The 24460-nt window shown below is 37.5% G+C and overlaps 2 protein-coding genes and 2 long non-coding RNA genes across 6 annotated transcripts; 1 reads left to right on the top strand and 3 right to left on the bottom strand.

The window, feature by feature from the left end:
* Window positions 1-577: 577 nt before the first annotated feature.
* Window positions 578-3102, bottom strand: LOC131007046 (uncharacterized). Its single transcript, XR_009095870.1, has 3 exons — window positions 2704-3102; window positions 1453-1513; window positions 578-836 (listed from the first exon to the last, which is right to left on the bottom strand). It is a non-coding gene; the product is annotated as an uncharacterized LOC131007046 (long non-coding RNA).
* A 4590-nt stretch (window positions 3103-7692) lies between these two features.
* Window positions 7693-8686, bottom strand: LOC131007047 (F-box protein At2g32560-like). 3 transcript variants are annotated; one of them, XR_009095872.1, is made up of 3 exons: window positions 8445-8686; window positions 8162-8359; window positions 7693-7952 (listed from the first exon to the last, which is right to left on the bottom strand). XR_009095872.1 is itself a non-coding variant. In XM_057934192.1 (3 exons), the coding sequence occupies exons 1-3, from the start codon at window positions 8550-8552 to the stop codon at window positions 7925-7927; spliced, it is 225 nt and encodes a 74-aa protein (XP_057790175.1). In that variant the 5' UTR covers window positions 8553-8681; the 3' UTR covers window positions 7693-7924. The 3 variants fall into 3 exon arrangements, 1 of the variants encoding a protein (XP_057790175.1); XR_009095871.1 differs by having other exon boundaries at window positions 8280-8359; window positions 8445-8657; XM_057934192.1 differs by having other exon boundaries at window positions 8280-8359; window positions 8436-8681.
* Window positions 8687-19707: 11021 nt separating this feature from the next.
* Window positions 19708-22119, bottom strand: LOC131000700 (uncharacterized). The gene is made up of 6 exons (XM_057926770.1): window positions 21898-22119; window positions 21388-21519; window positions 21277-21281; window positions 21009-21046; window positions 20545-20834; window positions 19708-20436 (listed from the first exon to the last, which is right to left on the bottom strand). Exons 1-6 carry the CDS (start codon window positions 22117-22119, stop codon window positions 19708-19710), a joined length of 1416 nt encoding a protein of 471 aa, XP_057782753.1.
* Window positions 22120-22341: 222 nt separating this feature from the next.
* On the top strand, window positions 22342-23110 carry LOC131007048 (uncharacterized). The gene is made up of 2 exons (XR_009095873.1): window positions 22342-22449; window positions 22635-23110. It is a non-coding gene; the product is annotated as an uncharacterized LOC131007048 (long non-coding RNA).
* Window positions 23111-24460: the final 1350 nt, after the last annotated feature.

Consider the following 24460-nt stretch of genomic DNA (forward strand, 5'->3'; position numbering starts at 1 on the left):
TACTAAGTCAAGAATGACTTACTCGTTTATTACTCAATAACATACTCGTTTGTCGGTGTTCCTCTAGGATTCTCGTAGTGTATCGGTATCAATATTGATTCCAATAAAAATTTTCCACCATCTTACTTATCCAGTCAATCAAAACCAGATATCAATAATATTGCATCATGTACTAATCATGCTTCTTTCTCAACTTATAAATATCATCAACTTATCAATTGCATATCTCATGCTCATAAGTAACTTTAAAATTTAACTTGCATACCTCGTCAAGCTGGCGGAGATGGGGTGTTGGCTCTTGTCAGTGACATAGCTCTTTTAGTCTAAGACTCTAGCTTAGACTCAAAAAAAAAAAAAAAAAAAACTCTATAAGAGATTATACTCAGAGCAGACGAGCTGCTCTGATACCACTCTGTCGCAGCCCGATATAGCCAGTGATAGCGTATACCAAGTATCGTACGACTAATAAAAGAAATAGTGAAAGAAATAGGAATACATCTTGTTTTAGCGGAAGCAATTGCAAACTTTACTCATTTTAAAGAAGGATTTCAAGACCAAAATAATTACTAGCTTGGGATAAACATGATTAAGCCATTGAAACTTAGCAAGGGTCTGAGAAGTATTTCCCTTAAGGGATATTACAGACATAAGCAAATTAAATAAAGAGTTTCATCAGAGTTATGCAGCGAGATGCGTTACTATATGTGTGAAGACATATAGCAGGGAGTTCAAATTCTTATAGAGTCAAAGCTTATAAAGATAAATATGAGACATAGGAAAGACACAGCCAACTGACAATTCCAACAGCTTTCACCCATCCTCGCGCCAAGCCAGACCTGCACATTTAGAAATACATGCAGGGCTGAGTACCAAAAAGCACTCAGTGGACTCATGCCGGAAATAATTGAAATGTTGCTCTTAGAGCTATATGTCAATCTTGCCCTTTTCAATGCATCAACAGGATTTAACTGAGATTAAAAATACCTGTTCATGTTTTTCTGTCATAAACTCATTTGCATCATCATAATAATATCATTAGTCTGCAGACATTATATATTCACGGTATGTGCCAACTATGAGAACTCATATAATATATATATAAGGTGAAGAGAAGGAGGCCTCCTTCAAATCACCGTGACCGGCCGACTAGAGACGGCTCACGGTCACCTCTGCGCACAAAACCTTTACTGTCATATAAATCAGTCAAAGGCCGATATCTTGCATCATGATCATAATCATGTCTTTCATAGAGGCAACATACCATATCTCATTCTCATCAATAATAAATATGGCAAGTTGACAATTTTCATAATACTCATCAATAATGCTTCAACATGCTTCATTTTCATAAGATTCATCAATAATGCTTCAACATGCTTCATTTTCATAAGAATTTGCATTTGAACTCATTATCATGGTAGCTAGCCATAATAGAGTTAGAATAAAGCCCACCTGTCTCAGGGGTCGATGACGTAACGCTCAGAGTCGTACTAACGCCGGCCGTCACTCGAACCTTTGGTGGCGCACGTGGTTTAAATTGTCATGTGACAAAATAAACTCTAGTTAGAATTTCATCTAACTAATATCTCAATACTTATGCTTTCATCATATGCTTAATCTCATCTTATAACCTATCTACTATTTACCCAATTGGACCTCTCAATTTAATTAGATATCTTATCCAATTAAAAGACTCTCAATCCTAGGTAAATAGCATTCATAAACATCAAATAGTCATTCATACTTTGCAATAATCAATTTCCACATAATACATTTTCACGATTTATCACAATAGTCAAATGACTTAAAAAAAATAATCCTATGAACTCGAAATCTTTTTCCTTGTAAGTAAATTCCCAAATATTCACGTAAGCTTGGAAATAAATATAAAATTTTCTAGTAGTATTTTCATGACATAACATGGTGTATTAATCCACCAAAACTTTAAAATCCTCAAAACAATTACAAAGTAGAAATTTTCAGACTCCTACAGTTTATCATTCTGCTCTGCCTCAACTTTAACGAATAAACTGTTTTGACTCAGAAATCTCCTAGATTCGAGACTTACACTGTTGAAAACCTTTCTGCGTCTAGTTTTATTTAAAAAAAAGTAGAGTGAAAAACTCCAAGTGGTTTACGAGATATGGGTGTTTTCCCACAGTCTACCAGATTCGGCAGTTTTGCACGACTGGAAGCTATGATTTTTGAAAAATAGTAAACGTTGGCCAAATGGTTTGAAATTTGGTGTAAATCAGTATAATACATGTATCTTTCTACCATAAAAATTTGGGAGGCTGAATGTTTTTGAAAGTTACTGAAAAGTGTGACTCTAGGGACTGCCTTTCTAAATTTCCGGTGGACATGCGCAGTAAAAGTTTTGCATTTTAAAAAGGTAGTAAAAGAAGTCCAAATGACTTGAAATTTTACCAGCGTCCTCAAGACACATATATCGACACACTGTAAAAGTTTGAAGAGTTTTGGACGAGGGAAACCTCGTCGACTGATCAGTCCAGAACGTAAGAAAACTTCTCAAAATGGTTGAAACAACAACATATACACATATCATCATAGATCTATACTTTCATCACCATTCTCATGCATTTTCACACTAATAACTCATCATGCTTCAATTATGCATCAATATACATGCTTATACCACAAGAAAATATATATATAACATAAGAGGAGGATTGAGGTTGCTACCAACAAGATCAATGGAGGTGGAGTAGAAGATGATGCGTAGTATGCTTGGAGCTTGAGCTTGAAAATGAACACTTTAAGAAACCTTAGTTCTTACTATATTTGGTGGAACAAGAAAAAGAAGTGTGGTGGAGTGAGGAGGAGGAGGAGGGCTGCTGAAAATAAAGAAGAATAAGAGAGGGAGGGAGATGAGAGAGAGGTGTGCATGTGCTTGTGAGCTTAAAGTGTGGAGGAATGAGTTGGCTAGTTAGATTAGCTTTTTAGGGGCTCTTTAATGGTGCATGTGATTTCCATTGATGGGAAAGAGAAGAATAATGTGGGAGAGTGGGGAGGGAGCTAGTGCTGCGTAAGGGTGAGAGAGTGAGAGAGAAAGAGTGAGAGAGATTGAGAGAGATAGAGAGAGTGAGAGAGAAAGAGAGATAGGTGTGTATATATATATATATATATCTATATATATATATATACTTGAATAATTATAACTCTTATTTAGTATGTGGGAAAAATATATCTCATGAAAATATATTTATTCATGTGAGGAAAAATTATCTCTATTATGATATATCTAATATCATAATAACAATGCATCAATAAATCATATGTGAATATTCTACCAAGTAAAATATTTATATCACATAGACATTTTAATAAAAATATAGGGCGAAGATAGGTTTCTCAATAAGAGAATTTATAAGACTCGAGAAAATAATATCGCCTCCTATTAAACTCTAAAAATTTCTTATCTCATTTATTCGCCCACGTGCATAATTCCTCTAGCTACTATTTAAAACTCAATTTAAATTCGAGCTAGGGCACAAATAGCTTCTCAAAACACGGGGTGTTACATCCTTACCCCCTTAAAAAAAATTTCGTCCCGAAATTTGAAATCTCACCTTCGGGAAACAATTCTGGATATTTTTCCTTCATTTTATCCTCCAATTCCCAAGTTGCTTCTTCTTGCCCGTGATGTCTCCATTGTATTTTGACTAAGGCAAGTGACTTATTTCTCAATTGTTGGATCTTTCTATCCAACACAACTTCGGGTCTTTCTTCATATTTCAGGTCTGGTTCAAGAGATATATCCTCTCGATGAATAACATGCTTCGGGTCAAACACGTATTTTCTCAACTGCGACACGTGAAAGACATTGTGAACATTCGCGAAATTTGGAGGTAACGCGAGTCTATAGGCAACAGGGCCTACTTTTTCCAATATGTCGTATGGGCCTATAAATCTAGGCTTGAGCTTTCCTTTTATACCAAATCGGTGAATCCCTCGAGAAGGGGAAACTTTCAAAAAGACTTTACTTCCCACTTCAAACTGAATCTCTGTGCGTCTAGTGTCGGTATAAGATTTTTGGCGATCTTGAGCTTCTTTAATTCGTTGCCGAATTTGTCTCACAGTTGTGATCATTTCTTCCACTGCGTCAGGACCTAACACTTTTCTTTCTCCTACTTCATCCCAATAAAGCGGAGATCTACATTTTCTTCCATAGAGGGCTTCATATGGTGCCATGTTAATAGTCGTTTGGAAACTATTATTGTAGGCAAATTCAATCAGGGGTAACACTTGTTCCCATTGAGCTCCTCTATCTAACACTACAGTCCGAATCATATCTTCCAAAACTTGTATAGTTCTTTCAGATTGTCCATCCGTCTGTGGATGAAAAGCTGTGCTAAAATTCAACTTAGTACCCAATTCCCTGTGTAAGCTCATCCAAAAACGTGAGGTGAATTTTGTATCTCTATCGGAGGTAATCGTCATTGGAACTCCGTGTAAACGTACTATCTCACGAATGTATATTTGAGCTAACTTTTCAGAACCACTTGTGACAGGAATCGGTATGAAGTGAGCACTTTTCGTCAATCTATCTATGATCACCCAAACGGCGGTATTCCCTCTATTCGACTTTGGCAAGGCAGTGACAAAGTCCATGGCAATGTGGTCCCATTTCCACTCTGGGATTTCTAACGGTTGTAATTTGCCATAAGGATCTTGAAAAAATTGATAATAAATTTCTAAAAAGTTGCAAACACCTTCGTATTTGAAAGACGGGTCTAAACATTTTGCAATTAAAAAAACATTAGGAATATATTTCAAATATTTTAACCATTTCAAAATCATAAAAGTAATGGATCTTTATAACTTTTCTTTAGTACTACAAATACTTAATTGAGCCATAATCATAGTACAATGAACAAGAACACGTGAGCAAGTAGGATAATAGACACCCGATAAATCTTTAGTAGCGGTCTCAAAAACTTTAAGTAATTGCATAAGATCATAACAATCATCCCAATAAGATGGCAATAAAATCATAGAACTCACTTCACTTGTAAAAAAATTTACTAATAAATCCTTAAATTCGTATGTTGAATTCAACATTTCATATGTTGAATTCCACATAGTGCACACGTCTATGTTAAAGCACTTGCTACGTCTAGTTTAGGCTTTAAAAAATTTTAGCCATGACCTATGTAATTTTTGCTTATCACGTAACATTTCAACAGCTTGCCTAATTGGTTTTATTGATTTATCCAAAGCCTTAAGGTCATTTTGAACACACAAATTTAAGATATGAGCAATGCAACGAGTATGAAAATACTTACCTTGTAGAGAATGATTACATGCACAAATTAAAGAAGGCACACTAGCGGTATTGGCACTTGCATTGTCAAAACCAATTGAAAATATTTTTTCAGTAATCTTGAATTGTTACAAAATTTTCAAGATAATAAGAGCAATATTTTCGGCGGTATGAGCACAATTGAATTTTTTTAAAGCAATAACATGTTTGTTCAAATTCCATTGCAAATCGACCCAATGAACAGTCATACCTATGTAAGAATTATGTTGAAATGCACATGTCCAACTATCGGAGCACACAGAAACTTTATATGGTAAAGTAGTCAAAATATTACGCAATTGTATTTTATATCTTCTAGCTAATTTAACTATGGTTCTAGTCATAGTTGTACGTGGGATTCTTTTAGCTAAGGGATTATATGCTAATTTCATGACATTTTCAAAATTCATGCTATCGGCAAATCGAAAAGCAAGAGATTCGGTACTAACAAATTTAGCCATAACTTCCCTAGCAACAATATCGTTAAACTTATAAAGAGAGATTTTGGGCGTACCTTGCTCGCCGAGGGTAGAGGTGAGTTGCATTTGTTTACTTTTGCCTTTGGTGGGAGGATGCACATTTTTTATATGCTTGTTGTAGGTGTCATAACCATTCCCCACGTTCAAAATATAAGATTTGCCACAAATATTGCACACGGCCTTCGTGACAGTTTCGCCAGTTTTGGGATCTTTCACTTGTACTTTTTTGAAGTATACCGTGAAGACGTTGGACCGCGGAGCTCGTTCCTTCTTGCTCGTTGTCGATCGTCTAGGTTGGAGCAGTCCAAGCTCATCCATCTCGTCCTCCAAATCGATGGCATCGGCATCGGCTTGTTCAGTTTGGTATGTGGATGGAATTTCATCATCGGATTGTTGTTGAGCAAGGCGCTCCACCATTTCCGCATCGGCACAGATTTGTGCCTCCTCTATTTCTTCACGTTCACGGCGATTGGGCACCCTTCGAAAATGAGAAGTAGGATCCTCACTCCCAAGATAGGTTGATTCGTCGGGATCATCTCGAATAACAACCCCACGTTGATGACGATGGGCGCAGGGTTTATTTCCAATGGTAGCTGACTCAAAATAAGCACATGCAAACCCCCAAATTAAGAACAATTAAGCATAAATCAACCCCCTCCCCCCTCACACTTAGCCTTTTGCTTGTCCTCAAACAAAATTAGTATGAATCCTAGGAAGAGAGCGTTTCACGATGATTATTTCCATCCAAACATTCAACAAGCCAATTCTAGATTTTTCAAAAAAAACATATGTCTCTAGACGATGCAAATACTTAGAGTTGAAGAAGCAACACGACTGTAAGACAAAAGATTCGGTCAGACCCACTTCTCCGCTAGAAGTGAATTCCCTAATGTGATTGCCTTTATAATCAATATCTCCATTTTTCACGCTTTGTGTGCTTAATCACTTAAATTTCGACAGTTGAGCCATAATTCATGAAATAAAACCATTTGGATGTAATCCAAAGTCTTTTCACGTGGTTTCCCATGCTCATAGTTAAACTAGAGGAGCAGAGACTCAGAGCTGTCATTTTCAGAGCTGACCAGATGTTTCAGAGCTGGCAATTCGTCCAGCATTTTGATTTCACATATAAGGATACGATCGTAGGCAATCACAATGACAACACTCCTTCTAGCATCTACCGGACAAATCACGTTTCACTTGCTTACAAACGCGTTGCAACAAACAAAACTCATAAATTATTTGCACCTACCGAAACATATATAAGACGAAAAAAAATCAGAATAGCCACCAATCAACACAAACCCGAAATTCTCATCAAAAACCATATCTTCCACAAATTCATAAAAATAAGCAAGCATTCAAGAGCACACTACTAAAAAAAACGCTCATACGTAACGGTAAATTTCCGTTATGTATGTACCAAAACTACCGTTGTATATAGTGGTGTTATGTATGAGGGCGCTCATACATAACGGTCATATACCGTTACCTATACTATGTATACATAACGGTAAATGAGATATACATAACACTTTAATTACCGTTCTATATAAATGTAATACATAACGGTAAAATCTGTTATAAAATGTATTTTTTTCATTATGTATTGTAACTATACATAACGGTTTTTTATATTTTACATAACGGTTAATTACCGTTTTCTTATGATAGCAAACATAACAATTTTTCACCGTTATAAAATTTATTTTTTCCGTTATAAAATATATTTCTTACGTATTGTGTGCAGTTGTTATACATAACGTTTTTTTGAATTTTACATAACGATCATTTCTGTTATCTTTTGTTATGAAACATAACAGTTATTTTTTTTGCCTATTTTTATAATTTCCCAAATATAAATTATACAATAGCCTCAAACACAACAAATACTACAATCTAAAACATATATTATATAAATAATCAATCATCCAAACATTGTACTAAAATAAACATTGTAATAAAATTCTCATCCGAAGATAATCAAAATGCTAAGTACAATAGTTTTATCTAAAGTCAAAAGAAAACAAAAATAACATTAAAAAAAAAAAAAAAAAACTACCATAAACCAATATGCCCATACAACACCTTACGAAACTAACTCTGTCCATGTCAACACCACTCAATAGATCCATGTACAGCAAGAGTACCTGAGATTGAGAGTCATTCACGATAGCTTTCAAGTTTCAACTAATAGCAAACATGAACAAACAAGCAGACAACATTATAATTTTATAATCCAATTATGCCATCAATTTTGTTGTTGTAGGAAGAAACCTAGAACTTTTAACTCATATTAAAACACTAATAATTGATATCTTCAATAACTTACAAAGTAGGTGGATGTAAATAGACTTACTTAGGAGATTCTTGTACATAGAAGGTTTTTATATCCGCAATCATCAAATTTTGACACTCAAAACCAAATGTACCAAAAAAGAATGAGCAAGATTTTGAAGGCCAATGTCGATCCATACCTAGCAACAAAATTGTCTGAGGTTGAACCATAGCTTAATTGTGCGTCATAACACGAAAGCATAAATCCCACATGCCCATTCTGCACATCAAAAATTACAAAAATCAGAAAAATGTTTACATCAAGAAAATTCCATACATAAGTTTTGAAAAATTACCCAATTTACCTCTCTGTTGAAAACCTGAGCTGGAAACCAGAATTTTCCACTTTCAAGAGCGAGATAGCAAGACATGAGTGAGTTATGTGGTAAAGAAGTATTTTTTTTATCCTTCATCTCTGATTTAGACCTAGACTTGAAAAGGGTTGAGAAGGGCAAGAATTTGCTTATTTTACACGTAGATGTATGAAACTCATAGCCAAGTCAGTAAGAAGAGAGTTTCATCATCTAATATTTAGCAGGATGTTAGATTATGTCATTATGATACAAAGATAAGAATTTGAATATTATGTATACTGTAGGACAGTTTAAGATGCATGTGAGTAGTTTGCGATATTTTAGATAATTTTCTAGACAAATATTTTCTGAAATGAGTGTTTAAATTGAGAGAGAGAGAGAGAGGTTACAAATTATAATGATATGATATATGAGGTTGGTAAATGATGGTGTAAATGATATGAAACAAATATCTAATAGAATATACCCAAGTTTCAAATTCTAACTAACAAAGTACTTCAGGAAAATTGGAAGGCAATAACAAAAATCAAAGTAAAGCAATAAGACAAACCTGCTCCCTCAAAAATTTGCTGGTATGAAGTAAGCTTTCTACTACAGAAGTTCTTTACTAACTCTTCCCTTACTGATGGCTCAAGGGCATCAACAACCAGGCATGCGTCAGATAGCTTCTGCAGTAAATTAGTTTCCTCTGTCTCTTTTCCTGTACCTGGAAACTGAAAATCAAATGCAATAAATTCTATGTATTCAATCAATCCTAATTAGAAGATAAAACTCATTACACCACCCACACTCTAAAGAGTTTTAAAATTTTAAAGAACTAGAGCAATATCAAGCTCATCACTAACAAATAATTTTCTTGTTCTCATCAAGCAACCCTCAAATGCGACGAAGCCTAAACATCTATTCAAAAACTTAAAGAGTAATTATTCAAAGTTGATTGTCATCTTACTAGAAAAGTTTAGGTTCAAGAAACAATTAACCTTTAGAAACTAAAAGTAAACTTAGCTTATTATTTTAACAGCAATGAGTTTCCTAATTAACATGAATATAATCTCCATCAAACAGAAAATGTTGATCTCCAGAGGCTTTTTCATTATGGACGAATGCTGGTTGCCTACTCAGAGCAGTAGGGAATAAAATAAAATAAAATAAAAACTCATAGATAACAGTAGGGAATAACTATTACAACTACCGTTATAAATTACGCTCATACATAATGGTATTCTTAACGCTGAAACAACCGTTGTTGAATACATGCTCATATATAACGATTGAGTTAACGGTTCAGTAGCACTGTTATATATATCATAAATAGATAACGATATTACGTAACGTTTAATTTGATACTGTTATAAATACATTTAGATCACAGTACATACATAACAGAGGTCCATAAAACTGTTATGTATATTCAAAAGTGCGCTCATACATAACGGTTTTTGACCAAAACCGTTATGTATGAACCGTTATCCCTATTTTGATTTTTAGTAGTGGCAAGCTAAGAATAGAGGGACCAATCGCCCAATCGAAAGCATAAGCAAAATAAGACACCCCCCACACTTAAAGCATGCCATGTCCTCAGGGCACAAAATAAAGAGATTTAGAAGACGTCCCTGATCAGTGGCAATGAAAAACGGAAGCGCTGTGAGGGCGGCGAAATGTCAGGTTTGCGTCCTCTGGCAGAGTAGAAATGTCAGCGCTGTCCTTTTCATAGTAGAATTTCAGATCTGGCACTGGACTTTTCAGCGCTAGCATTCTTCAGCGCTGGAGGCAAAGTCAGAGTAGAATTGCAGCGCTGGAAACAAAAACAAGAACACCCAGAATCAAAGCAACTGAACAAGCAACCAAAAACAAGAAACACAAAAGCGGAAAGCAAAGAACAAGAAAAACGTAAAAACAAAAAAAACACACAAAGACGAAAATATGGGTTGCCTCCCATGCAGCGCTAGTTTTAAAGTCTCCAGCCCGACTTAGAGAATCCGTTAACCGAAGTCACATTGAAGCTTCAGCTGCCTTAATCCCTGTGAACACACCTCCTCTTTGATTGCAGCTGCGGGTCCTCCTAATGAGCATACAACGCTCATCGCATCATAAGACTTCATGACTACTGTTTTTCGAGAGCTAAAACGCAAGCTCCCCTCTTTCTTACTTTCCAAAGGCATAACACACTGCAACCTTTGCACGACACAATCATTGTGTTGCAGCACGCCCATGAATTCATCCTTATTGGCTGCGTCCTCTTTCGGGCAGGTGCTCTTCAGTTTCTCCTCAGCATGATTTGGGCATGTGCTCGCTAGATCTGGCGAACAATTTTCAGCGATGGCATCCATCGCCAAGGCTGGAGTGGTAGACAGAGTTGGCACAAACGTCAGAGCTGGCAGAATGGTCAGAGCTGGCAAAAGATTGTCAGCGCTGAAAATTTCTACTTCTTCCACATGGTCAGAAATCTCAACAAAAGAACAAATATGCATTAAAGAAGTAGAAATAGCAGGTTTCTTATCGAAAACAGAGAACGTTACCGATCTACCTGACCCAGCCATACTCAAAGTTCCAGAACCTACATCAATGCGAGTCTGGGTCGTAGCCATAAAAGACCGGCCAAGCAGAACAAGATGGCCGTTCTATCCAATAATGCATTTCCCTGCATCGAGTACCACAAAGTCTGCCAGCACTTTAATTACTCTCACCGTGACTTCGACATCCTCCAAAAGTCCAAGGGGGCTGCTAATAGCACCGTCAGCTAACTGCAGTCTCATATTAGTGCACTTCAGCCCCTCTTCCTTCCTGCCCAATTTCTGAAAAATAGCAAACAGCATCAAATTGACTGCCGCACCCAAGTCTAACATGCCCGGTACCTCCCCAGCTTTACGCAAACCAATACTAAGAATGAAGCTGCCTGGATCTCCTTACTTCGATAGTGGTTGGGTTGGATCAACAATCGCGGGTGGCAGAAGCGGGCTGGGGCGTTGGATAGCTTTTGGTGGTCGATATGGCGTAATGGACTTATGAAGTTTCAGCTCTGGCGCCCTTATCAGCTCTGGCACTCTTCTTAGCTCTGGCGCCCTTCTCAACTCTGGCGATCTTCTCAACTCTGGCGCTCTTATCAGCTCTGGCGCTCTAGTCTACTCTGGTAGACTTGACAGCTCTGGCATCCTTCTCAGCTCTGGCGCTCTTATCAGCTCTGGCGCTCTAGTCTGGTCTGGTAGACTTGACAGCTCTAGCATCCTTGCCAGCGCTGGCAGTGTTGTATGCTCTAGCAGAGTAGTAATAGCCAGAGCCTGATTTGGTTTCCTGGACTGCTGTTGCTGCTGGAGCTGATTCAGAGTTCCCGATAGCTGCCCCACCATAGTCTCAAGACGTTTAATGGTAGCACTCTGAGCCTCCATAGCTTGCTTGCTCATCTCCATAAACGATTGCATCGTCTCCTCTAAAGAAAGTCCCGAGTGTTGCTTTTGGTACTGTGGAGCATTCTGAACTTGTTGAGCAGGCTGGAAGTTCCCGTGCTGCTGGTACCTCGGTGCATAGGGTTGCTGACCTCTCCATCCGCCATTGACGTTCTGTTGGCCTTGATTATAACTCTACCCAAATTGCGGTCTGCTCTGGAATCCTTGCGCAGAGTAAACTTCAGCTTGCCCTTCTATCGTGAACTCGCCCATTCTGTGACACTGATTAACTCCGTGGCTAAAATCTCCACATATTCCACACGGTTCTACATTCTGCATAGGGACAAGGGACGCTTCCATCTTGCTCATCTTGAGCTGTTGTACTTCTCTCATAATTGAGGCCAACTGTTTTTGTAAATCTCCATTCTGTGATTCAGCGCTGGCCTCAACCCTTTTTCCGCGGATCAATTTCTATTGAGAACTCTCGGCTAAAGTTTGGACAATTTGGTTGAGTTCCTCCGCTGTCTTCCGAGCTACGTTCCCTCCGGCAGTGCTATCCACCATGAATTGGGCAGTTTGCATTAGCCCGTCATAGAAAAATTGCATCACCACTGTCTTTGAAAGTTGGTGATGAGGGCACTGCCGTAGAAGCTCCTGAAATCTGTCCCAAGCCTCATGAAAAGGCTCATCAGCTCCTTGTATAAAATCCATAATCTTAGCACGAAGTTCCTGCGTCTTATGATTTGGATAATATTTGAGCATAAACTTCTCGCAAGCTTAATTCCAATTAGTGATTGAATTTGGCGGCAGAGACAACAACCAACTCCGTGCTCTATCCTTTAGCCATATTGGAAGCACTTCAACTTTAATTGATCCTCTGTTATGTTGAGAAGCGAAAACGTCTGCACTTGGGTACAGAAATCTCTAACAAAGCTCAACGCATCTTCATGCGGCAGCCCATTGTACAACGGCAGAAGGTTGGCGTCATGGGGCTTCAGTATGTAATTGCGGACTGCAGTGGGTAAAACTATGGCAGAGCTGGTGGCTTCAATTATAGGTCGCGAAAAGGCGCCCATATACTGTGGGTTATTTTGGGCCATCTCCTTCTTCTCCTGTACTGGATTCAGCTCTGGACGGTTGGGGTCAGAGTTCGCGAGATCGTCCAGAATGGTGTCAGAGTAGAGCTCGTCAGCTCTGTCACTTTCCCTTTCGTCCGAACTAGAATCAGAGCTCTCATCTCATTTCTTTTTGAAAACCCTTGTCCTCGTGCTATCCAACGGAGACACCAACTGTCATTTCAAACTACGGAGTCCCTGCATGCACAACACTAAACACACGGATTAAACGCACCGGACGGAGAGAAAGTAACAAAAATGAGAAAAAACTGAAATTTAAATAAAGCAAGTAAAAGCAAAAAGAAAAGCGACACAACTAAAACGCCTAAAACCTTCCCCGGCAACGACGCCAAAATTTGACTCAAAATAAGCACATGCAAACCCCCAAATTAAGAACAATTAAGCATAAATCAGTAGCAGTGTAGTCAACGGGTATTCTTTCCTTGCCACCACTACGACCAGAGTCGGAACCGGAAGCCGCCATTTTTGTAGTGAGGATGATAAATGACAGAAGGAAGAAGAATAGTAGAGAGAATGCAGAGAGTAATAAAGAGAGTATTTGTAGAGAGAAATAGAGTAATTGGGAGAGAGTAATAGAGAGAGAAAGAGAATGCATAGAATAATATAGAGATAAAGAGAGTAATATATAGAGAGAGAGTTTTTGTAGAGAGAATTGTTGAGAAAGAGTGAAGAGATGATAAATGGTGTGAGGAAAATGAAGGGAATTAATGGTGTATTTATAGGAAGATGTTGAGGTGAATTTGAGATAAATTTGAGGTGAATTTGAGGTGAATTTAACATTTGAATTTGAATTTCAAATTCAAGTCTGCAATGCAGACGCTTCCCCTACATATTTGCAGCAAAATAGCTGCCAAAGGGCTGCCAAAAGAGAACATTAAAGAGCTGCCAACGCTACAAAAAAAAAGCTTGCAATGTCCAGACGATTCCGACGGTTCCGCACGTTTCTGATTCTGATGCGGTTCTGATGCAATTCCGATGCTGTTCACAGTTTCACGGTTTCGATTCCGAACGAATCGGGAACCGGCGGTTCTCAAAGAAGAACCGTATTCGAACATCATGGAGACGATTTTGGTTCCAGTTCGGAACCGTCTCTCACGGTTCTGGTTCCAAAACCGTGCCGGTTTGGTCCGGTTCACAGTTTCAGTTCACGGTTCCGGTTCTTTTGGCCATGTCTATCTATATGTGTGTTAACAATAATTAGTATGAATAATAAAAACTATATAATTTATGCACTTGTTTAAAACTTATATATTTTTACTCGTGTCAAACCCGATTTAAAAGTAATTTTAATTATTCGCCCATCCAAACTGACAAACATATGAAAGAGAGTAACTCTCTTTCCAAACATATACTTCACCTATCCTTATAAAAAGTACCCATTTGTAAATGGCACGAGTTTTAATAAAGTATTTGAATGTGTTCTAAATGGAGTAAGGGTCTCACTTTATTGTGAGTGTAAAACTTATAAAAAATAGATTGAATACATTTTATGAGGACGGGCGAAAATGGCAAATTTGATACTCCATTTTATGAGGACGGAGGGAGTATAATAGCATCCGTTAATTATCGAAACACATTTAAATTTTATAAAATATCTAAATAAACAATATAAATTGTTATAGTTATTGATTATTTAACTCAATAAAAACTTACAATTTGTTTATGGACATTACGAAGTATACATTTATAATAAATAGCATAAATTATAAAAGATTAAAAATTAATTTATAATAAATGTAGAAATTATACATTGTATGAAATCTTTTTAGAATTTATATACTAGTCATGTAGAAAACCCAATTCAAAAGTATTTTTACTACCAGTTCCCGTCAAAACACGTATAGTAATATCCGCTATTTTTTTTCAAACTCGTTTAAGTCTATATATATCTAAAGAGTCAAATATAAGTTGTTACAATAATCGATTATTTGTCTTATTAAAAATGTTGGGAACTTTATGAAATATCCAAGCCCTAGTTTTGATGATACCAAAATCCTTAAGTTTTCTTTGTAATAGACTAGAACTTTATGAACTCAAGTGTTGGAGTTCCTTTTCTAGTTTAGCTAGTGTTCTGAAGACCGGAGGAATGAAGAATGAAGAACAGAGGACTGAAGACTGAAGAACTCGACTGTTGTTCGCAACTAGGCAGAAGTCAAATACTGATATTTGACTAGAACGAGTTTCTCAACTGAAGAATCAAGATCAAAAGTCTCTAAACTAAAGGAGAATCCCGATGGGTTTTGAAAGAAAGCCACCCCCAGTTAAGGAATAAGAATGGTGCGATGCTGCTGGGAGAGACTCTCTTGGTCCTTTCGAAGCAGATATTCGTACGCCATTGGGCGAGCAGCTTATGCTTACTCGAACGATAGAGTAAAGGTTCGGGCAGCTTCCGTCGAGACAGACCTATTAACATGTCTAGGATATTGGATAAATAACTCCCTTCTTCATGCGCTTGGAAGCTTTCTCCAGGAGTCCCAGCACGACAAGCACAATAAAGAAGATCCGAGTGAAGCAGCTTGCCCAAAAGGAGCTTCAAAGATGACTCTTTGGCCTTTAGACTCGCTTCCGCGACCCCGCCATAGATAGCGATGGTGCTCGGGGATATAGCTCAGTTGGTAGAGCTCCGCTCTATCAAAGAGTTTTCTTTCCTCAATCCGGAGAGAGATGTCGTGTATGCTTTCCGCGTGTTATTTCGTATAATATAAGAGGTAACGAGCTTTCCGAAACGCTTTCCTTCGAAAAAGACAAGAGATGCTTTACTCTTGTGGAAGCGTTATATGACTGATTCATCTAATGCCGGCTATGTGGAATCAACGGACTGATACTAAAGTCAAGTATCAGTTGACATTCTTCCTCGAACTGAACCTTCAACGTTAAAAGGAAGCCACACAATCAAAGTACAACCGCATTAAATGCAGAGATATAGAGGATCGTCCTTTCTCTGCAGAGCATTCCTTTTTGGTGATTACCTTTTCAGAGGCGTCTTACCTCTTGTACCTGAGTAGCCGTTTCTCACCAAACAAGGAACCTCGAAGATTGAAGCCTCAACAAAATTTGAATTACTCTCCAACGGATGAATTCTTGAAGACCATCTCCACCAACGGATTTATTCAAGACCTCTCATATAAATAGAGCTCGAGGATCACTTCAATCTTCACCGATTCAAATACACAAGCTGAAACACTGTCAAAATCGTCACTCAGCCAATCAAAGCCTTCCAAAGTTTGAATCGAAGAAGAGAATGACAAAGCCAAAATCAGTCCATTGCTGATTACATATATTCTCTTAGAACCTTAGGCAAATATTGTTTATCCAAAGTCTAAGTTACTGATTACAGAGAGCCTGTTCTCTGTGATCTAGTTGGTAGTTTTCGAACCTCCTTTCAACTGAGCGAAAAGAGTGTTTGAAGTTGTGTGGAGTTCAGACCAGTGTTCTGACTCCAGAGAAATCTTAGTGCCTAGTGCGCGCTAAGTGTGTTTGAGAAATCCAACCCAGTGTGTTGGTGCTGAAACGTGTGGTTTCAGTTCAAGGTTTGTTGTGCACTCGTAAGCATAAGCCCAGAATGTTTGTCAGTGTGATCTACTGACCGTGGATGTAGGAATTGGATTCCGAACCACGTAAAAATCCCTTTGTCATTTATCGCTTTTAGATTTACTTTCTTATCTGTGCACAAACGTTCTTAATTGAAACTGGCTAATCGCAAAGTGAAACATAAACCTGACAACGTGTTAATCTTAAAGGCTTTTTCAAAAGACAAAGTTTTCCGCTGCGTGTGTTATTAGTCTAATCGATAAATCTTCGGATAGTCAGTAAGATTCATAACACTTCTCTATTCAATCCAAGACTGAAGCTCTACGAGTGTATCAGTTAAAGTCTTGACTTTAACTGATATCTTTACTGAAGCGTTTTTTTTTCAGTATCAGTCTTCAACCTTTTGTTAACTGTTAAAGATTGTATTATTTTTGTTGTTTTTGAAACTGCCCATAGGTGTATTCCCCTCCCCCTCCAATATACCTATTCTAGACCTTCCGGAACCTAACAATATATTGGTATTAGAGCAGGTTGTTCGCAAGAACGATTTGCTTTGACCCTGTTCTACTGGACTAGATCCTTTTTCAACAAGAAGGTCTTAAAATCCCTTTAAAAAAAGTGCTACTTGCGTTCTTTTTCTGTATATCTTTCTTTTCCTTAAACTATGGAAACTAACCACAGCAGAGTATCATCACTCCCAATGTTCACCATTGAAAAATATGATATTTGGAGATTTCGGCTAGAGAGCTATCTTGTTGCCCAACACTGCCGAATGTGGGAAGTCATCACCAGAGGGCCAATCATCACTACAGAGATAGTCAAGAGAACTCCTCTTGATCCTATCAGAGATCCTTACGACAAACAAAAGATCAAAGACAAGGCCGACTTCACCACCGAAAATGACACGGTGACATTCGAAATTCACACTTTGACACATTTATGACACATGAAAAAAAAAATAAAAAAAACCTACCCCACGTCTTCCCCAGCTTCCCCCAACCCCTAAACCCTAATTTTCTCTTCCTCACTCGCCGCCACCGCCCCCTGCTGCCGCTACCGCTGGCGCGCCTTCTACACCTACAGCAGCGCCTTCTCGTCATCTTACCACCGCCACATCGAAACACATAGGCACACAGACACAGCAAAATTGAGGCAAAGTCGATGGAGAGGCTGAAGAGGGCTGTTACGACGTGTTCTTGAACTCGAAAACCCTCACCGCTCGCTTCAGCCTCAGCGGAATCAAAAAACCCTCGTCGTTCGCTTTACCCTCGCTTCAAACTCTAGATTTTCTCACCCATCACCCTCACCTCTTGCTTCAAACTCCAGATTCTAGGAGCCTCCGCAGCGGCTCGCGAAGGAGTCCAGGGATGAGCCTAAATCACGAGCTACGCCGGAGGTGGAGCTGGGGCTTCACGGCATGTTCTTTCCAGCGCCACTCTGTCATAAAGTATCCAAGTGTCCTTTCTGGCTGCTCTGTATCAATTTCTGATGTCCACGTAGGAAATTGACCGATCACCGGACAAATTTGACCGATCATCGGACAAATTTGAGATGAAAATGAAACGTTATGGATTTAAAGGTCACTTTTTCAAAATAAGTGCAAAAATCAAATACCGAAATACGTTATGAATTTACAGGCAATTGCCCTTATTTTATACGATCTACAAAAATTTTAGTGTAAAACTATGCTATATTAAAAAGTCAAAATTTTAATTTTAAGTTAATTTAAATATCGATTTTAAAATGAAGTGGTAATTTTATAGATATACTAATAAAAATGAAGGTTGATTTATAAATTATATTTTTTGGGGGTAATTGTCTCTAAATCCATAACGTTTACCCCGAATTATTTTTGCTCCTAATTTAAAAACTCTACTTTTAAATACATAACCTTCCGTTTTTGTCACGAATTTGTTCGATGACCGATTTTTTCTTACTCCGATGCCGAAAATGATATGGTGGCACATTTATGACATGTGGAAAAAAGATTAAAAAAAAAACCACCTTATCATCTTCCCCAACCTCCCCCACTCTCAAACCCTAATTTTCCCTCCCTCCCACCTACCGCCGTTCTCTTTGTGTGAATCTCGGAGTGTGCTTGCAGATTTTCAAAATTTCATTTATTCTGATTCTGTTCATTCCGCCGATAACAATGGTGGAAATCTGGTGAATTGTGAGATTTACGGGAGGTGATTTGCAGTGATAGAGAGGAACATAGATTTACGAAGAGCGACTGTCTCGGCCGCTAACGGTTTGCCTAGAAGATGACAAAGGATTACTACTCTCAGAGATTCAACCGGTGAGAAAAAATCCTTCAGAAATCTCTAGATTCGATAATTATTTCAATTTTTATTATTTTGTGGTTTTATAATCCTTGTTTTTGGATTTTTTCGGCGCATGATAGATAGATGGAATTGCAGGAAACCGTGAGGTTAGGAGATCGAGAGCAGTTACAGAAGAAGGACCGGAAATGAGAGTTTCCTAAGAGAAGAAGAATCGATAGGTCTGTGGCACATAAGAGAGTTGGTGGCAGTGAGAGTTGTAGAGAGAATGAGAGAAGGGGCGGCGGCGCCCTGCACTGCGTGAGAGAGGGACTCAGACGGAATGGCGACCGGCGGCGGCGGCGGGTGGGGGGAAGATGATGAGGTGGGTTTTTTTTCCCCTTTTTTTTCCACGTGTCATAAATGTGCCACTGTGTCAATTCTGGCTGTCACCATGTCATTTCTGGTGCCGGCGTAAGAGAAAACCGGCCACCAGACAAATTTGAGACAAAAACGAACATTTATGTATTTAAAAATAAAGTTTTTAAATTAGGAGCAAAAATCAATTAAGGGTAAACGTTATAGATTTACAGGCAATTACCCCTATTTTTTTTCTTTGTAAAATTGTGAAATTCGACTAATTATATAATATGGTAAATATCATATTAAACCCCAAATTATACATATTTTATCAAAAATATCCTCAATTATAAGAAATATTTTTAAAAACTTCAAACTATTAGGTTTGTATAAAAAATGTTGATGAAATAAGCAGTGACGTAGCCAGAGTTTATAGTCAGGGGGGGCCAAATAATAATCATAGTATAATAAGATCATAAAAATAATATAGAAGACTCCGAACAAATAACAAAATTTCAATAAAATCACAATCGTGCTTTAGTTGCACTATAATATTACAAAAGTAAAAATAAATTTCCTACCATTATAGCATTTCCCTTCTATTTTTCATGTTTTGAAACCGCTGCATAATTGCTTCATTGGTAACATTTACAAATACATCCTTTTCGATGTAAGATATCAGACAATCATTCAACAACTTATCTCCCATGCGATTGCGTAGAGCACTCTTTATGAACTTCATAGCTGAAAAAGCTCTTTCTACTGTAGCAGTAGCAACTGGTAGAACCAATGACAACTTGATTAACAGATAAACTAACGGAAAAACTTCATGCTTTCTTGTAGAAACCATCTTTTGAGCCAGACCTCCAATCCCTGATAATTCTGAGAACTTTTCATCTAAGCGCACATCAAAAATAAAGTTCTCCAGCTGACTTTCAAGTTCATACAAAGTTACTTCAGAAAATTCAGATGGGTAAAGCTTTGCAAGGCGAACCAGCTTCTTGACATCAAATGCAGAAAATGAATCTCTAGGATCCAAGCATGCCATGCATAAAAGTAACTCTGTGTTGACTTCATCAAAACGTTGATTTAACTCTAGAACTTGCATGTCGATCACAGAATAAAATAACTCAACTCGATAATGATGGAGATTGGTCATTTTTTCAACTCTACGTCTTCCTCTTCCTCGAGCTACATATTCATCTTCCATATCAAGCATAATTATCTCATGTGTGCTACAAAACTTAGACACTTCAGTCAACAAAATCTCCCAACCATCATCTCTCATTGCTTGCAAACGTGCTTTTGCCACCTTAACAAGATTCATAGCATTAACAATATCTTAATCCTTTCTTTGTAGCACTTGAGATAGTTCATGTGTGATTCCCAAGATTTGCCTCATAATATGTAACACAAAGACAAACTCAAAGCGATTCATAACTTCTAACAAATCAATGGCTTCAGCCCTCTGTGCATCATCATTTCCATTCTTCCCAACGTACTCAAGAACATCAATAATAGAAGAAAATAAATGCATTAGGTTGATAAGAGTACCATAATGAGAACTCCAACGAGTATCCCCAGGCCGCTTCAATTCCATCTCTTGATTTAATCCTCTTCCCGTCTTAATTTCACCATTTGCAATACCTTCAATGATTTTTTCTCTTTGATTCTCTCGAAGCATATCTCTGCGCTTACAAGAACCACCAACAACATTGCATAATCGTGTGACAGTATTAAAAAATGACCCAATACTTGTATGTTTTTTAGCAACAGCAACAATTGTGAGTTGAAGTTGATGAGCAAAACAATGAACATAATAAGCACTAGGACTCCTCTTAAGTATCAAACTTTTCAACCCATTGAACTCACCTCTCATGTTGCTTGCACCATCATATCCTTGACCTCTCAAACTGGAAACACTTAAGCCATGAGTAGAGAACAAAGAATCAATACCCATCTCAAGTGAGGTTGCAGTTGTGTCACTAACATGCACAAGACCAAGAAAACGTTCAATAACACATCCATTCTTATCCACATAGCGTATGACAACACCCATTTGCTCCTTCACAGATACATCCCGACACTCATCAACTAAAATAGAGAAAACGTCATTTCCAATATCCATAATGATAGCTTTTGTTGTCTCAACTGCAGCTGCATTTATGATATCACTTTGGATGTCAGGAGATGTAAGCTTGAGGTTGTCAGGAGCATTTTTCAATACAACATTAGATATATCTTCATTGCAAGAAGCAACAACTTTCAAAAGCTCAATAAAATTTCCTTGATTTAAGGATCTTTCCGACTCATCATTTCCTCGAAAAGCTAAACCTTGCATAATAAGATAGCGAAGACAAACAACCGAAGCATTCAATCTACAACGATAATCAATCTTAGATTGTTTTGATACTCTAAAAAGAGTCACTTCAATGTGTTGGGCTTGATTCATCAAATCTTCGCATGCCAATCTACATCTATTATGCTCACTAGTATGGTCTCCAACATGATATCTCAATCTTTCTTTTTTGCGCCAACAATTAAATCCTCCTGATACAAAAGCATCATGTCCCTTTTCAATGCGCCCCGATGAAAAGAGATTATAACAATTCAAACAAAAAACTGCATCTTTTGCAATGCTATATTCTAGCCAAGTCTTGAATTCATCAAACCAAAATGGAACAAATTTGCGTTTTCGATTTGCTTCCATTTTTTGAGGAAAGTCATGATTCCGTGGCTGACATGGACCTTTCAATAAATAGGCTCTACGAACCTGCTCAATTAAATTTGGTGGATAACTCATTATATCAGGTCGTAGTCCTGGATCACTTGGAAGATTTTCTAAATCGATTTCAATATCCATTCCCTTTGTTGATGCTTGAGGTGGGGAATCAACTCCAATGTTCACTTCCTTCGATAATATTTGAGGATGTTCATTCACTGATGAAGATGGAACATCTACTGTGGGGGATGCTTTGGAATAATAGCGCTTCATTTATCTAAAATATAATAAACAAAATTAAACAATGAATAAATAATAAATGAACAAATAAATAAATATGAAACAAATGAATAAACAATTAACTCATTTTTTGGCTTTACACGTTTCAAAGGAAATGAAACTAGGGAACACCATTCTGAATAAACAAATAAGCAAATTTCAATGGTTTTAACTTTTAAGATTGTTGTTTTTTGCTTTTACACGTGTTCAAACTTCAAAGCCAAATCCTATATGTGGATTGTGGAGTATTTGTATTTGTATTTCTTTTGCTTTTTTCCCATTAGTCTTCGCTCTCCAGTTCAAATCGCAACGGCGCAGCGGAAGGTAGGTAATCATTTTATGCTATTCATGATTCTTATTTTTGTGATAATTTTCGTTGATAATTGATTAGATTATTCATACGCAATTTGTATACCCTGCTTTCTAAAGGAAAAAATTCAATAAATAGAATTAGGGCTTCTAATTTGGGGATGTTCTTACTCTGAATCAGTATTATGTAAAATCTGCAGTGTTGATGGAGCAGCGGTGGTGCCGTGGTGGTGACTGGTGAGGATCGTCGCCGGTCGTCGTTGGAGTTGGGCCGACAAGAGGCGGCGTTGGTGTTGCTAATTGCGAAGAGAAAGAGAGCAAAATTTCAGTGAACCGATGAAATGAAAGGAAAACTAGGATTGCAGCTAAAATAATATTGTTTATTTATTTAATTAATATTAAATGTGAAATTACCAAAATACCCCTAGTTTTTTTAAAAATTTCCAGGGGGCCCAGTGCCCCCACTGCCCCCCCTCTACCTCCGTCACTGGAAATAAGTATCAACACCTTTATTTAAATAATATAAAAAACTTATGAAATTAAACTTGAGTGACGGAAATTGCCTGGAAAAATAAAGAATGCTTAAAAAACAATGGAAGAACGCTGACGAATTGATGAAATTTGTTCTATATATTAAAGATAGTGTAAAATTTACAAATGAGAAAAGTTTGCTATTTATGGAAAAGATATAATGGGGTCAATAAATTCTGACACTCATGTGCGTTGCATGCTAAAAATTAAAGCTCTATCATTTTACCTAAAAACATCATTAGTAACTATCTAGTAGCCTTTGTCGGCCTATGTTGTCAGAACCCTAATCAATGGTGACTTGGTACTCCTATCTCTTGACTTCTTCGCCTCTGACTTGGTTTACCAGTGAGAACAAATTCGTGGGTGTTGATCATTTTGATTTCTTAAAGTCAGCTCTGACACATACCCTTCAATTCGCATGACCATTATTAATAACCTGCCTTATGAATTCTTCGACCTTGATCAGTTCCGGTCACCTCTATTATACATACGTCAGTACCAATCGTTTCCTCAGCTCTGATTTTCAGTGTCCCGCCTCACATACCTTTATTCACATTTCTTTTTGATGAGCTCTTATACTGAGACTCTTCATTGGATGAGTTCATGGTTAGAAGTTTCTGATCATTATCATTCATCTGAAGGGGATTTTGTTTCCTACAAGGTAAGTGTAAGTTCATAATGACAGTTTATGCACTATTGGATGTATGGAAATTATTTTCCCAAAATAGATTTTCAAGATGCTTTTTCGTGTAAAAACTATTTTTGGCTATGAATTTTCAACCAAAACATAGATGATGTTAAGATATGCACTCACTGCTTTGTTAACTTTCACACTTCACACTTGAAGTTTACTTGTCAACTTCTTTCTTACTTCAACACCTAACTTCTTCAGAGGGTGGGAGTTAAGAAATAAAGGTTTATCCAACTTAGTGAACACACTGTTACAATGAAAAATAATTGATAGGATCAGCGTGTTCAATTCTAGGCTTTGGAAGTTTATAATGAATAACGCATGTCTAGGAACTACTAATGTATTAACAAGTATGAACTTGAAATTTACAATGAAGAACAAGTTCCTAGTTGGGTGGGGAGATGTTGTTTTCTAGGTTTAACACTTTGAGAGCACAACAATTGATACCGATGACCATCCCGAAGAATTTTCTCCATTGCGTATCTTAAGCTTCTGTCGTATTTATAGACAAGATCTCGTCGAGCCGTTGGGGAGAGATTTTTTCAAAATTCATATGTTGATCTTTAAAAACTTTTCGTTGAAGTAAAGAGTGCCTGATATGGCCGGACCTGCAGTTTCGCATGGTGGTGTTGACGTTCGGAAGACACCCTTATACTTTTCTTCTGAAAAGCGAGATTCACATTTAATGCTTAATTTGAATGCTTCAAATGTTCGAAATAGATTGATACGCTTTTGGTCTGACTTTTCTTTTAGCTTATTGACTTTAGGGTTGACGTGACTTGAGAGAGTTTGAGCACGTGCTAG

Source organism: Salvia miltiorrhiza, chromosome 1 (genome assembly GCF_028751815.1).
Source record: "Salvia miltiorrhiza cultivar Shanhuang (shh) chromosome 1, IMPLAD_Smil_shh, whole genome shotgun sequence".
NCBI classification, from domain to species: Eukaryota; Viridiplantae; Streptophyta; class Magnoliopsida; order Lamiales; family Lamiaceae; genus Salvia; species Salvia miltiorrhiza.

What these genes read in the sequence shown, in the direction of transcription:
- LOC131000700 (XM_057926770.1), bottom strand. Translation starts at nt 22,119, where the DNA reads ATGAAGCGCTATTATTCCAAAGCATCCCCCACAGTAGATGTTCCATCT. An exon ending in TCAAGGATATGATGGTGCAA is followed by an intron (nt 20,835 to 21,008) that starts GCAACATGAGAG and finishes TATGCAATGTTG; the next exon opens with TTGGTGGTTCTTGTAAGCGC. An exon ending in TTATGAATCGCTTTGAGTTT is followed by an intron (nt 20,437 to 20,544) that starts GTCTTTGTGTTA and finishes AATCTTGTTAAG; the next exon opens with GTGGCAAAAGCACGTTTGCA.
- LOC131007047 (XM_057934192.1), bottom strand. Translation starts at nt 8,552, where the DNA reads ATGAAGGATAAAAAAAATACTTCTTTACCACATAACTCACTCATGTCT. An exon ending in TCAACAGAGAGGTAAATTGG is followed by an intron (nt 8,360 to 8,435) that starts GTAATTTTTCAA and finishes TTTGATGTGCAG; the next exon opens with AATGGGCATGTGGGATTTAT. An exon ending in TCAGACAATTTTGTTGCTAG is followed by an intron (nt 7,953 to 8,279) that starts GTATGGATCGAC and finishes TCTCAATCTCAG; the next exon opens with GTACTCTTGCTGTACATGGA.